Consider the following 14,208-nt stretch of genomic DNA (forward strand, 5'->3'; position numbering starts at 1 on the left):
AACACTGAGGATTTGGAAAGACCAAAATCTAGACTAAAAATATTAATGTTAAACACAGTGAATCATGACACTGGTCCTCCTCTGAGGTGTTCCAATACTGTTCTGTCCTCGATAGCTCTGTTGTGCCAAGCTTTATTTTGAGAACGTATCACATATGGGGTCCTGTGCTTTTTTGTTCCAAAATAATTTGGTGGCTTATAATCCAGGCACCACAGAGAATCACAGGTTATTTCAAATACAGCCCTTATATTTGTCAAAGATGAGAAAAACACTTCGTGGTAGACAGAAGAATTTAGTGGAGAATGAAAATCCTTTTTTTCCTTTTTTGGAGACAGAGTCTCGCTCTGTCACCCAGGCAGGAGTACAGTGGTGCGATCTCCGCTCACTGCAAGCTCCACCTCCTGGGTTCACGCCATTCTCCTGCCTCAGCCTCCCGAGTAGCTGGGACTACAGGCACCCACCACCACGCCCGGATAATTTTTTTATTTTTAGTAGACATGGGGTTTCACCGTTAGCCAGGATGGTCTCGATCTCCTGACCTCGTGATCCACCTGCCTTGGTCTCCCAAAGTGCTGGGATTACAGGCCTGAGCCACCACGCCTGGTTGAAAATCTTTTTCTTTCCGATGATTTTGATAGGCTAGCAATGGGCATTTGAATTGGAAGATATTTTCATATTTGTCCAAGATCTCAGCCAAATGCATAATACACAAACCTGAGAAACAAACCTCTGTCTCAGAATGGAAAACATGACTGAAGATTGTATTCACTACCATTAGTTTATGAGCAATTATTACATAGAGGAAAAACTTCGCAAAGGTCAAAGGGAGTTTTCATCATCTGATGTTTACTCACGTTGGTCCTGAAGGAGGATAGGATGATTTTCTGCAGTCTTCTGTCCACTAAAAAGCAAAGAAAATTAAGTTTCAGAAAATAACAAATGCTTGCTAACGGAATAAGCCATTTCAAAAGTAGTTTATCTGTGAAGACAAAATCAAGTCTGATTTTGCTCTTTCATACCATTTCAATGCCTCTTAAAATTAGTCTTTTCCTTCCAGGAAAACTTGTAAAATCCTACACCATTAAGTAGATTTTCAGTTTCAATTCAATTTGCGAAAGTGCGAGGTGTTATAATTTGGCTCTAATATTGCAAATATATTGAGTAACAGACAAAGGTAACAAAGCAGATGGAAAATGTTGATGTTAGAGAGGCTGACTTAGCACTAAAAGTAAATGACCTGATAGGATGTATTACCTCAACTTACCAGCCATGTGTATTGCATCCTGTCCTGGGATTTGCCTCCCAAACCAGATTTTCAGGGCACACAGCACAGGGCCCTTCATCATCTTTCTGTAACTTACCATCCCAGCCGCATCTCCTGACACTCCCCTTAGTATTTATGCAGGCACTTCCTATGATCTCTTACCCTTCCAAGCCTGTGCCTGTGCTATTATTCCCTCTTGCTAGAATGCCTTTTCCTTACTGCTGGTTCTAACTTCCAAGATTCACTTCAAATATTTTCTTTCTTGTGAAGTCTTCATCTATCTTCCATATAAAAACAGTCATACCCTCATTTGTACTCTCACAGCATTTGTACACATGCACATCACCACGTTTATGACACTGCATCATAATCATTTGTTCACGTTCCTCATCAATACCAGACTCTGTGCTCCTTGAGGCGAGGACGGCCCCCAACACTGAGGTCACTGCCTGAGACAATGAATGAATGAGACTGTTTTAGGGAGAGTTGTCCAAGCTTAGTGGCAAAATAGAATCTTCTCCTAAACTTATCCAAAAAAGTCCACACAGATTTATGGTTCTTTTGTTATTCAATGTATCAAATGTATTTATCTCCTTTCCTCTGGAGAACCAGTACTGTGACAGCAAAATAATTGTTTTAAAAAAGTACAAATCCAAAATAAGATAGAGTACAGTAGGTAAGAAAACTCTTGGAACTGTAGCTTGAGCTCAGAAAATGTATCTGCTGCAAAGCCGTGTAAGAATGGGGGTCTAGCATCTTGTTTTAACTTTGGTAACATGGGGAATATATAAAGTAGGTTGACATTACCTGTGATTCAAACACTAGCTGTCAAATTTGCCTTACCACAGTGTAAGTTTCTCATATATGTGTGGCTTTGTCTTATAATTTTGGGTTGAATTCATTAAGAAACAATATCAAGTCTGTAGCAAAAGCTAATTTCCAAAGTCATTCATGTTCAATAATAGTGGCTGGGGGCAGTTCTTGTTTAGAAAAACTTTAGTCTCAACTGTGAACTCGAAGACTGCAAAACTTCATAGCTACCAAGACATCTAATGGCTCTGTCACAAGAGACATCAGGATATCCGGCCTCTATTTCTGACAAAAATTCACAGAAATGATGATGCTTGTATCCACAAGAGCAAATGAAGCTCATGGTTTACACTGCTGGTTCAATAACACATTGAGATCCCAATACTTTCCATAAAGTACCTGAAAAGGAATACTGTAATAAATAACCATCAGCTTTAAACACCTTGCATGTTCATAAGTTTTGTGAATTTGCTCAACTCAGCATTTTCTACTCACAAACATTACCACTGTCAATTTGTATATATCTTGGCAGATTCCATTTCAGGTTATACTGAATCGCTATTTTCTCAACTTCTTTGAAAACATCCTCGCCTATAGTTGTTTTACACAGATGATTCAGAGGCTAACTCTTCAGTCACTTCAAACTTGGCACTGATCATCTAATAAATATCAACAACTGATCAGTTATCGGTACGTTGAGAGTCAAGAAAAATCATTCAAAATCACATGCTTTGTTCTTTAATTGATATTGATGTTGCTCCCGAAGTCCAGGACAAGGGTTCTCATTTAACGACATGTAAAATAATTTCATCTTCCCTGGACACAACATTTCTGCTGCTACAATCGAATACAATTTAGTTAACCCACCATTGGTAAATGGCTTTCCTTATTTTGCTAATGAGCTACTTAGAGACTTATTTGGGTTGCAGCTTAATTTTACTTTGTAAAATTTGTAAATAAATTCTGCTGTGATGAGATACTCCGCTCTATATTTTCTTGTGTATCTGACCATTGTTTTCCTATGAGTTGGGAATACTGTGATGCGTACTTAACCCAAGTGCTTAATTTTATGATCACGTTGTAGACATAAGACCCTGCTCCATCAGTGACTTGCAGAAAGTTACACAGCTGGTGACAGAATCAGAGTCAATGGCTTCCCCTGCTCTATCGAACAGCTTCCCACAGAGATAATAAAACCAATGCCTCAATTTAATTCCTAACAATAATCTGCACTTAGTTCAGGGCTTCTGATGACCACTAGAATCAACTCGGCAAATTAATGACTCCTATCCCTTCCTAATAATTAAATTTGCACACCCTGGGTTCCAAAGCCAAAATAAACATCAAATTACAGGCACATTCCTTACTGTGAGCGAAGTTGAAAATGCTCCATCAAGGATTAGGAGAGAATGTGACCTGCACCAGAAGTAAGAGCTAAAGAGCAAGCTAGCCACAATACATGTGGGAATCTGAAGTTGATAACGACTCTTGGTTGCAATGAACAAACATGAAATCGGCATGGAATCTGATTGCAAGAAAACAGGATAAATGTGAGAGAAAATAAGAAAGTCAGCAGCTATGAGACTACAGTATTTCAGGGACTCACATGGCATGAACGCCTAAGTCATTCATGCAAAAAGGTTAGTTTTAGGGGTAGGGTGGAAAAAAGAGCTACTTCCTCACCCTCAGAAAAGAATTCTACAGGGAGACACAGCTTCAAAACCCATGAGTAGCCCTAAAACAGAATTATAATGAACTTATTTAATGTTATTTAAAATTTCTTACTATCCCCAACTTTATACACACTTTTGATAACAGACAACTCTATTAAGGTAAGTAGAAACTTAAATAGATAGATGATACATAAATATTAGAAACAGATGACATGAACAGATATTATGTGGTCGGGATAGTATACTATGTTACACCCTATCACAGGAAACAAAATCCAACTTAGAATCAATTCTTTCTAACCCTCTCCCCCCAGTCCCTCTCTTTCTCTTTCCCTCTCTCTCTCTCCCCTTCCCTACCTTTCTCCCTGCCCCCTAGTTGTCTCCTCAGAGTGGAGAGAAGTGGTAAAAATCTGATGTTTCAATGCATGTGAAGCTCTCTGGGCCAGGCGCGGTGGCTCATGCCTGTGATTCCAGCACTGTGGGAGGCTGAGGTGGGTGGATCACCTGAGGTCAGGAGTTCAAGGCCAGCCTGGCCAACATGGCGAAACCTCGTCACTACTAAAAATGCAAAAATTAGCTGGGTGTGGTGCATGTGCCTGTAATCCTAGGTACTCGGGAGGCTGAGGAAGGAGAATCGCTTGAACCCAGGAGGTGGAGGTTGCAGTGAGATGAGACAGCACCACTGCACTCCAGCCTGGGTGACACAGCGAGACTCCGTCTCAAAAAAAAAAAAGAAACTCTCTGGAAAGTGTTTTTAAAAGACTGCTTGGGTCAGCAAATTCTCTAATTTTTCTGGTTATTTGATAGAAACTTAAGCCTCTTTGTCCTCCCCACTCATTAAGAGAAACTAATTACAGAGCTACTGAACGTAACGTTCTAAAAAACACAAAAATATAAAGACAATAGTATTTCATTAAGGTCTCAATGAATGCTCCAGACCCTTAAAAAATGACGTAACTTGTACAGCTCCTTAAAATATTTGAGCCCTACAGAATTAGGAGACCCTCAATGAAATGTATGCGTCTAACAACGAACTTTCAAAGTCCAGAAAGCCCTTGCGTGCTTGTCTTATTCAAATACTCAGAAAGAGACAATGAAAGATAATCTAAAATGATATACCTCATGTCAGTTTTCATACCCATCAGAAGCCAAACAACTCTAGCAAGACAATTTTTCATTCAGTTCTTGAATTCATCAACAACTATTTTCCAGACAAGTTTTTCCTATAATGTCCTCTTATGTACAACTCAGCAGAAATACTGAATACGAAGAGGCAGGTTTCTTAGGTGTATAACAAGTCACATGAGCTTGTAAATGTTTTCACTTGTCTTCTGGGCTTTGATGCGATGGCATCCTATTACGCTACTGATATTTAAGTCAAAGGAATGTGAATAAACCCTCCATTGAGAGGAAGGACCTCATCTATCTCATTGGCTGATGCATTCCCAGCATTTAGGAGTCAGGCACATCGTAGGCAAGCAGTATTTGTTGAGTAAGTGAACGGATTACACCTGTGTGTTCCTTCTATGGGAGAAGTAGGGAAAAGGAGATGAAGCACAATAAATTCCTAGGCCAGATACGGTCTATGAGATTTCTGGCAACTGTGTGAAAATCACTGCTAAAGCTGATTCAAGAGCTAATGTCAACAATGTTGACATATGCCATTAACTCATATGAGAAGCTGATGTATAAAAATAAGTTTACAAGTTTACTTTGGCAATTAATTACTTAGCCACTATGTTTCATCTTCACACATCTTATGAAGTGGGTCAGACTTATTACTGAGAGCAGCCATCTCTCTAGCTCCTTTCCTGCTGATCACCCTCAGCCTACTGCAAGCGATTTTCTGCCCCCAACACTGCTCTGGCTGAGGTGACCAATGACCTCCAGTTGCCCAGTATCATAATACTATTGACATCTCAATAATATTCAACATAGTTAACCCGTCCTAGTCTCTTCCCTGAGCTTCCTGTCCCACTTAGTCTTCTGTTTTGTTTTGTGTGTGTGTGTGTGTGTGTGCGTGTATATGTGTGTCTGTGTGTGTGTGTGAGGAAGTTTCGCTCATTGCCCAGGCTTGGCTCACTGCAACCTCTGCCTTCCAGGTTCAAGCAATTCTTCCGACTCAGCCTCCTGAGTAGCTGGGTCTACAGGCCTGAGCCACTCTGCCCAGCTAATTTTTGTATTTTTAGTAGAGATGGGGTTTCCCCATGTTGGGCAGGCTAGTTTCAAACTCCTGACCTCAGGTGATCCACCCGCCTTGGCCTCCCAAAGTGCTGCGATTACAGGCGTGAGCCACGGTGCCCAGCCTGTCCTGTTTTAACTTTGGCAATTTCTCCTCTTCCTGACACATACATGTGCAAGTTACTTAGCCTTTGCCTAGTTCTCTTTTCTTCTCTTTCTCTAATCCTCTTTCTAAGTGAGTTCATCTGCTCCAAGGGCTTCAAATAATATCATTATGCCAATGACTCTCAGTGTTTCTCTTCTGAGTGCCAGTACGAGTGGCCGGCTGAATGTCTCTCTGCCACCTGAAATTTAACACATACCCCAAATGAAAACGATCCCCATTCTTTAGCCCCCAAGCTTTCCCCTCCCCATGTTCCCTGGCACTGAGGCCACCATTCGCCCAGTGAAGCACTTTGGTAATGTGCAAGTCACGCTGACACCTCACTCCCTCATCCTTACCCAATACTTCCTTCTGCTCATTCGCCCTCCTGATTTTTTTCTAGAACATCTACTTCTCTCCCTCACCCCTGGCGCCACCATCCTTCAATGCACCCTGTTTTCTTTTCTGGCCCAGTCTCCTCACATCTACCCTTGCTGCCCTCCAATCCAGACTCATCTTTTTAAAGTGAAAATGTTATCTTGTCTAAAACCATTTAATGGCCTCCCATTGGCTGGTTCCAGATTCTCCCATTTTTTAGGATAAATTTCTGAATCCTTAGTAAGAGTCTACAGAACCCTGGATGATGTCATCTGGTGCTGTCTCTCCAGACATTTCTTGTGCCACTGTCTTCACCCTCATCTCTTAATAGGCTCCTAAAAAATCCAATAATGAAGAAAAACTCAGGAGGACCTTAACATATAAATATTGTGAAAAGCCTCAAAACAAACAAAAAAGCCCTACAGATGTTCCAAATCAAATGACTCGTTTCCAATTTAAAGCCAGTTCTCATCATTCATATTTATCAAAAGTAGTTTTGAAATATCTTTTCTCACCATGAGGCGATAGTTTATAACGACTTCATCCGAAAAACTGCTTATTCTTCTCAGAGAATGAATAAACGGAACTTCTCTAAGGTTCTAAAGGTCCTTCCGCCCATGGATCCCAGGATTTTCCAGGCCAGTAAAAAAAATTAATGATGCCGGGCGCGGTGGCTCAAGCCTGTAATCCCAGCACTTTGGGAGGCCAAGACGGGCGGATCACGAGGTCAGGAGATCGAGACCATCCTGGCTAACCCGGTGAAACCCCGTCTCTACTAAAAAATACAAAAAAAAAAAAAAAAAAAAAAAAAAAAACTAGCCGGGCGAGGTAGCGGGCGCCTGTAGTCCCAGCTACTGGGGAGCCTGAGGCAGGAGAATGGCGTAAACCCGGGAGACGGAGCTTGCAGCGAGCCAAGGTCTGGCCACTGCACTCCAGCCTGGGTGATAGAGCGAGACTCCGTCTCAAAAAAAAAAAAAAAAAAAAAAAATTAATGAGGCCTTGGCACAGGAGGGTCCAAATTTTTATTCTGTCAAATGGAGATGTTAAAACAAAACAAATTCCATGCCCATAACATCTACCTCTGCCATTAGCCGATTTTTAAGAACACGTTAGTAACAATGAAAACTGGAAATCCATACAATCAGAATAAAGATTAACATTCTAAATTAATAATTTTAGTTTTGCATTCTTATTTTTCTAATTTCATTGAAAACAGCTTCCCCAACTGACACCAGTGGCCAGACTAGACTTTGATAATCGCTGTTTTAGGTGAAAACTATTATATCCATTGAGAGGTTGTTGATTCTTCTTCTGAAAATAGTTATCAAAATACTTTTGCTAGAATAAATAAAGCTATTGAGAAAGAAGAAAAAACAGCCTCCAACACCTGAAACTGCTCTGAGTCCCACAGCTATACCTCAATATTATTACAAGCCCATCTGACACTCACAGCCAGGTAAGCTCTGTTTTCCTCCTGGACATAAACTATGTCACAGATAGCTACCTCGGATAAGATTATTCTGAGACGTGACAAAGAAAGACAAAGCAATGCCACTTGAGGATTTTGTCTAAGCACAGATAAAAACAAGGTCACCTGCAACGCACAAAACACCAAGCATCCCCTTCTCTTGCTAAGTAGAATGGCTGTTGCTTCCTTAGTGATAGAAATGCTCCACTTCCTTTTTTTTCCTCTTTTTTTTTTTTTATTATACTTTAAGTTCTAGGGTACATGTGCACAACGTGCAGGTTTGTTACATATGTATACATGGGCCATGTTGGTGTGCTGCACCCATCAACTCGTCTAACAGCATTCTATCTACAGCAAAGCCCGGTTCCTTAATCTTACCCCAAATCATGCAACCAAAGTTCAAATTCTGTCATGGGTTTTTTCTATAACCCACCGTCGCTCATGGTGTGTGTTCTCATTTGCCTCAAAGAACACTAAACCCAATTTGTTCAACTCATAGAGTGTTCCTGGTGGTCTTTGAATGAAGGGCCCTGACAGTAGCAAAGTATCACAAACTCTTTCAAAATTCCCGTAATACCAACTACCCTCAAGCAAATTAATTCCCTACCCACGGTAGAGCAATTCTATTTTACGGCCTTTCAATCGAGTCCGCATATATGTTCTGTGCATTTTCCTATTACAAGAAAAACTGTATATACTATTCTGGATTCTACTTTTATCTGCTAAACATTATATCAATTTTAATGGCTAAGTCATATTCCAACATGATTTTAAAGAATTTCTCCTTACTGGTATAAAAGAAGAGAAAGTACATCTTACTTCCACTTTCAATAACCTACCTAAGCTATTCAAGACCATCTCATATCCAGCCTCAGGCTAGATGCGCCAGGTTCCTACTTATCCGGTCTGTTGGCAAAGACAACCGCAGTCTGACTGCTTTATAAAGAAATGAATTATGAAAGAGTACTAGCGTCAAGAGTACTCGGGCGTCAGGCATGTTCAATAAACAATAGTGTAACCTCTGGCTAAAGATTTTCTCACTCTAGGTCTATTTCCTCTTCTGTGAAATAAAAGAGTCACGCTAGTCCCTCACTGTCTCTTGCAGTTAGGAAGTTCGTGGCCCTGTGACTTGATCGTGGGAAAGAGCCACGGGACAGGCGATCCCATGACTTGGGTGCAAAAGGCCACAGGGGGCCCTCTGGGGCATGCCCTGGGCTGCTAGCACCGCCCAGGCTTGGGACCATTCAGCGATTCCCAAGGCCCTGCAGTATCCTGAGCTGAGCTCCTGAATGTCTTCGGAAGAAAGCACCTGACCATCAGGCAGTCTGTCCTTGATTGAGTAATGCACACAGGTCTACCGGAACATTTTATTTAAACAGTTCAAAATGCAAGAGCCTGGAACTGGTTATTCAAGTACACTCACTCAAATTTGCGAATATGCGAATCACTTCCAGGTATCCTGCAGACATTAGGATTTCCTTTAAAGGTGTTCTAGTTCCATCCAGATAGCACCGAATCAACCGAGGACGGGGTTCACCAGCCCGCTTTGCACCCACATCCCTGTGCGCGAAACCACAGACCCCCGAAAAGACGCTGCCCAGCACCAGGTGTTCGTCGTCCCCGCCCGCCCCGCCACACCTGCGCCTCCATCCGCGCCCGCACCTGCACGCCCCTCTCCGCGCCTCGGCTCAAGCTCACTCACCGGCGGCGCGTGCTGCGCGACAGCACAGCTGAAGGCGGCAGCCAGGAGGACTAAGGCGAGGCGACTCCGGCCCAGCATCGCTCCGGGAGCCAACGCCACTCCTCGGACGCCAGCAGAGGCAAAGAGAAGAGCCGCCTGGGCCGGGGGCAGGCCACGCCCCCCTCCGCCGCGTGACCCGCGACCTGGGACCGCACCATCCCAGGCAGTGGGGGAGCACTCGGAGGAGTCGGGACTGGGAGGAGAGGACGGGGCTTTTCAGTGCCGTGAAAAGGGTGGCGTAGAGAGAGCGCCTTCCAGGCTGGGGAGACCAGCAGAAGGAGAGTCGCGCTCGCCCCTGGCGTGTGGCCTGATCCATCGCCCTCCCCCACTGCGGGCACTGGTCGGACCGAGCCGGAGCCCCGCCCCGTGGGTGGGGCCGGGAGCTTCACCCGCGCAGCTTCGGCGGTGCGCCTCCCGCAGGCGGGTGCAGCCTGGCTCGGGTATTCAAGTGTCCTCGGTACCCACGAAACGGATCCAAAGAGTCTCAACACTAATGTAACATCCCACCCTGACCCATCTTTGCCCTCTGAGGAAAGCGGGCCCGAAATGAGTTGAGTTATTCATCCCCACCGCGGGGTCAGGGACAAGGAGCAGTTGAGTGGCCGAGGAGGAAGAGAGAAACGAATCCACTCGGGTCCTCCAGGCTGTTGGTTACCCACTTGGGCTTTCACAGCAGAGCTGCCAAATCCCAGAATTGAAGCCTCGGTGAAAAGCGCGCTTAGACTTGGGGAGGAGGTCAGGTGGGACCCGCGAGCCTTATCTCCCAGCCAAACTCTGCCGTTCATTAAGCGGCTGCTTTTCCTCCTAACTGGCGAAGGACTCAGGTGGGCGGGGCAAAGCTCAGCCTGGGAGGAGGCGCAAGCGAGTAGCTCGGCAGGGAGACTCGCTTGGCTTTCGTGCCGTCCGTGGACGCAGTCGCGCGGGTAGGTGACCGGGTTGGATTTCGAGGTCCAGCAGGAAATCCTGCCCTCTGGGTTGCACTTCCTGATTGAACCTCTGAAGTCTCAAGCAGCATTGTTCTAGTGCTTTGATGAACCTCAGCACGCTACCGAAATCTCCATATATAGTTTTTTTTTTGAGAGAGAGAAAGGATAACAAATTGCAGTTTTATCCATTTGTATTATTTCTTTAGAAAACTCAACAATCTTTTTGTTGGAGGTGGGGAAATGAGAAGGTGTTTTGTTTTGCTTTTTTTTCCTATTTTTTGTTTAAAGGGGGAGTAGATGAGTGTTCTCCTTAAGGAGGAAGTTTGACTTTTGAAACATACCACATGCTTAAAACACATTTGAGTTCCTGCATGAACAGTAAGCTAGCAGATGGTAGAAATATTCATTATTAATTCAAAAAATATTTACTGCGCACCTACAATGTGCCAAGCATGTCTCCTGACTCTGGGGATAAGCAGTGAACAACAAAAAGACAAAGTTCTTCCACCCTGAGGCTTATATTCTAGGTGAGAAATGGGCAATAAACATAATAGGTAAGAAAATTACATGGAATGTTAGTGATAAATGCTGTGGAGAAAAAGGGGGGGGGCAGGAGCATCAAATGTGGAGATCAGAAGTGGTAGTCACAGTTTTAAATAAGAGGGACAGATAGACCTGATTAAGGAGGTGAAGTTTGAGCAGAAGTTTGAGGAAGGCCAGGAAGCTAGTTTTGTGTGTGCCCAAGAAAGAGTATTCTAGGCAGAGACAGCAGCTGTTAAAAGGCTTAAAAGGGAGAATGTGCCTGGCATGTTCAGTTACAGCAGACGTGTGTGGGTCTGCCACAGAAGGAACAAGGGGAAAAGAAGAAAGAAGTATTCATAGATAAAGTAAGAGAGCTAAGGAGAGCAGGGCAAATTGTGTAAGGCATTCAGAGCCATTTCACTCCAGAAAAAATGTGTAATGTTGAATACACGTGTTAAATGTTGAATCTATTGAATTACCTTGGAGCTTAATTAAAGTAAGTGTGCCAAGAAGAAGAGGATTCCCATCTTTTAGTTATTACTAAATCAAATAGCTATTTGATTTGAATATCATTCCTCTTCAGTACTCTTGAGCGCGATTTAAACATGTCACCGAGCATATTTTTTCCCTACAAGAGGATGTTAATTGGTGATTAGGTAGTCTAGCAAAATCAGTTTCTTTATGGAAAAAATTTGTCGATTGACATACTATTCTTAGGCACCACTTTCGTAGAACTATGCATCTAACTTTCAAAGGCCTATTATATACTGATATTCTTTTCAGATAAAATGTAAATCTACTTCCCTAAAATTCAACCATTTTATGCATGTCTTTTTTTTTTTTTTTTTTTTTTTGAGACAGAGGCTCGCTTTGTCGCCCAGGCTGGAGTGCGGTGGCGTGATCTCGGCTCACTGCAAGCTCTGCCCCCCAGGTTCACGCCATTCTCCTGCTTCCCGGGTAGCTGGGACTACAGGCGCCCACCACCACGCCCGACGAATTGTTTTGTATTTTTAGTAGAGATGGGTTTCACTGTGTTAGCCAGGATGGTCTCAATCCTCTGACCTCGTGATCCGCCCGCCTCGGCCTCCCAAAATGTGGGGATTACAGGCGTGAGCCACCGCGCCCGGCATGTCTTTTTTTTCTTACACATATATCTATTTTTTTGCCTATACCATTCTTTAATACTAGAAATATACAGAAAGTCAAGGCAAGGTGTGTGTAGGAGACTTTGCAGTGGTTTTTGGCACACTGATCTGTTCATAGAAAATGGTATTTAAATGTACAAATGCATGATTATGTCCATGGAAAGGGTGGCTCAATACTGCAAAGAAGCGTCAAGTTTAAGACTTGGATAACCTGTTTAGCGTGCAAGAGTCAGCATATGTAATCAGATTGTTTATGGAATAGCTGAAGTTCTTGGCAAGCCGTGGACTTCCTAATCTCCTACCTAACATTCCTAGGTTCCTGAGGTGGAGCCTTGATTTAAAAGCATTGCAACCTAGCCACCCCACCCTAAATGAAACCTGTCACCTATAACACCACATGACTTGGAACAGGTTTGACTTGATTTAGTAAAATATACAAAATCTGTGTACTAAATATACAAAAATGTGTACTAAAAGGTCAAGAGATATGGAAATAATGTTTCAGTTTGAGAAATAAACATTTTTTAAACTTTATTGACTTTTTTATGAGTAAGGAAGCTTTTTATTTTACAGGTCTTTGTGGGAAGAAATAAATCACAAAAGCAATTAAGAGAGCCTGAAACTGTGCTCATTATGCTTTGTCAAGAACTTTAATTATCTCTTTACAGGGTTTATGCCAGTTACATACAAGGATCCTGCATATTTCAGGGACCCTAACGTTTATAACATCAGATATCGGGAATAAATTCTATCACATTGCCACCAATAAACTTTTTTTATAGTAAGTGCTTGTATGATGCCAATACTGACTCAAACCAACCTTTGGATAGAAAAGTGTTTCAGGAGTGATGTAAAGAATGACACTTCCCCTTTATATCAATCAAGGTTCATTAAGCAGATCGCTTATTTAAAATGTTAGCTCATCACATTTTACATATGTTGAATAAAAGTGGTTCTGTATGACTGTCATTATATCTGGTCCCCAAATAGCTCATACAATATAATACACCATTCAATTGAATGGAGTTAAAACTGCTCAGAATGATTTTCTAACTAGCAAATGTAAGTATGCCTGGTTAAGAGATCTTCCCTTTGTAGAAATGTTACATTGGGATGTATAGTGGTGCTGTTAACAGGAGGACAAAATATTCCTAGACAAGTCTATCCTCAAACCAGTAGTGCCTTTTACATAAAAAGATGATTTATATCTAATAGACACTGAAGGTGATAAACATGTATGTATATATGTATCAGATCTGAGTTCCACTGACCTGTCCCAAACACACTGGATTACCAGGCTTGTACTGTACTCAAAATTATGGATTTGCTAAATTTCGGGCAAAGGACTCCAAACTAGGGGAGAGATTACTGTTTGTGTTGGGTTATAGTTGCGTAATAATTAAGGCTGCCAGATTTAGCAAGTACAAATGTAGGACAAATTTAAATTTTAGATCATGTTTTGCAAATTTATTGCGTGATATCCAGCATTCTATCTGGCAACTCTAGCCATAGTGTACTTCTAAAAAATTATCACTTAAGGAGAATTTTAATGACTCAGATAAATTTTCATATAAATTCCTTCCCACGTTGTGAAAATAAGGCTATTCTTGCTTTTCTGATACTTTTGTTTTTTAATTGAGATGGGTCTCACTGTGTTGCCCAGGCTGGTCTCTAAATCCTGGCCTCAATCAGTCCTCCTGCCTTGTCTTCCCAAAGTGCTGGGATTATAGCTGTGAGCCACTGTGCCTGGCTTCACTTTTCCAGTTCTAAAGAATGTGTCTGCGTAAGCCTTTCCCTCAACAACTTATTGAAAGGTGAAAAAAGGTTTGGAAATAAAAGCATCTGATGTTCGAAAAAGTACTTTGTAAAATAAATGCACTAAGACTTATCTGTGGATTACTGCAAACAGGTGAACATCGTAAAAACAAATGAACTTACCTGTATTACTGCAAGTAGCT

At 42.3% G+C, this 14,208-nt stretch overlaps 1 protein-coding gene across 1 annotated transcript in view; it reads right to left on the reverse strand.

Moving 5' to 3' along the window:
• The window catches only part of ASAH1 (N-acylsphingosine amidohydrolase 1), a 29,519-nt gene extending 19,509 nt beyond the window's left edge, over nucleotides 1–10,010 (reverse strand). Inside the window, exons 1-2 of the mRNA XM_010354623.2 lie at nucleotides 9,619–10,010; nucleotides 855–901 (exon numbers count right to left, since the gene is read on the reverse strand). Of these exons, the coding sequence (XP_010352925.2) occupies nucleotides 855–901; nucleotides 9,619–9,696 (125 nt within the window). The 5' untranslated portion in view covers nucleotides 9,697–10,010. The remainder of the gene's footprint in view (nucleotides 1–854; nucleotides 902–9,618) is intronic.
• Nucleotides 10,011–14,208: the final 4,198 nt, after the last annotated feature.

The sequence above is a fragment of the Rhinopithecus roxellana genome, chromosome 9, assembly GCF_007565055.1.
Source record: "Rhinopithecus roxellana isolate Shanxi Qingling chromosome 9, ASM756505v1, whole genome shotgun sequence".
Lineage (NCBI taxonomy): Eukaryota > Metazoa > Chordata > Mammalia > Primates > Cercopithecidae > Rhinopithecus > Rhinopithecus roxellana.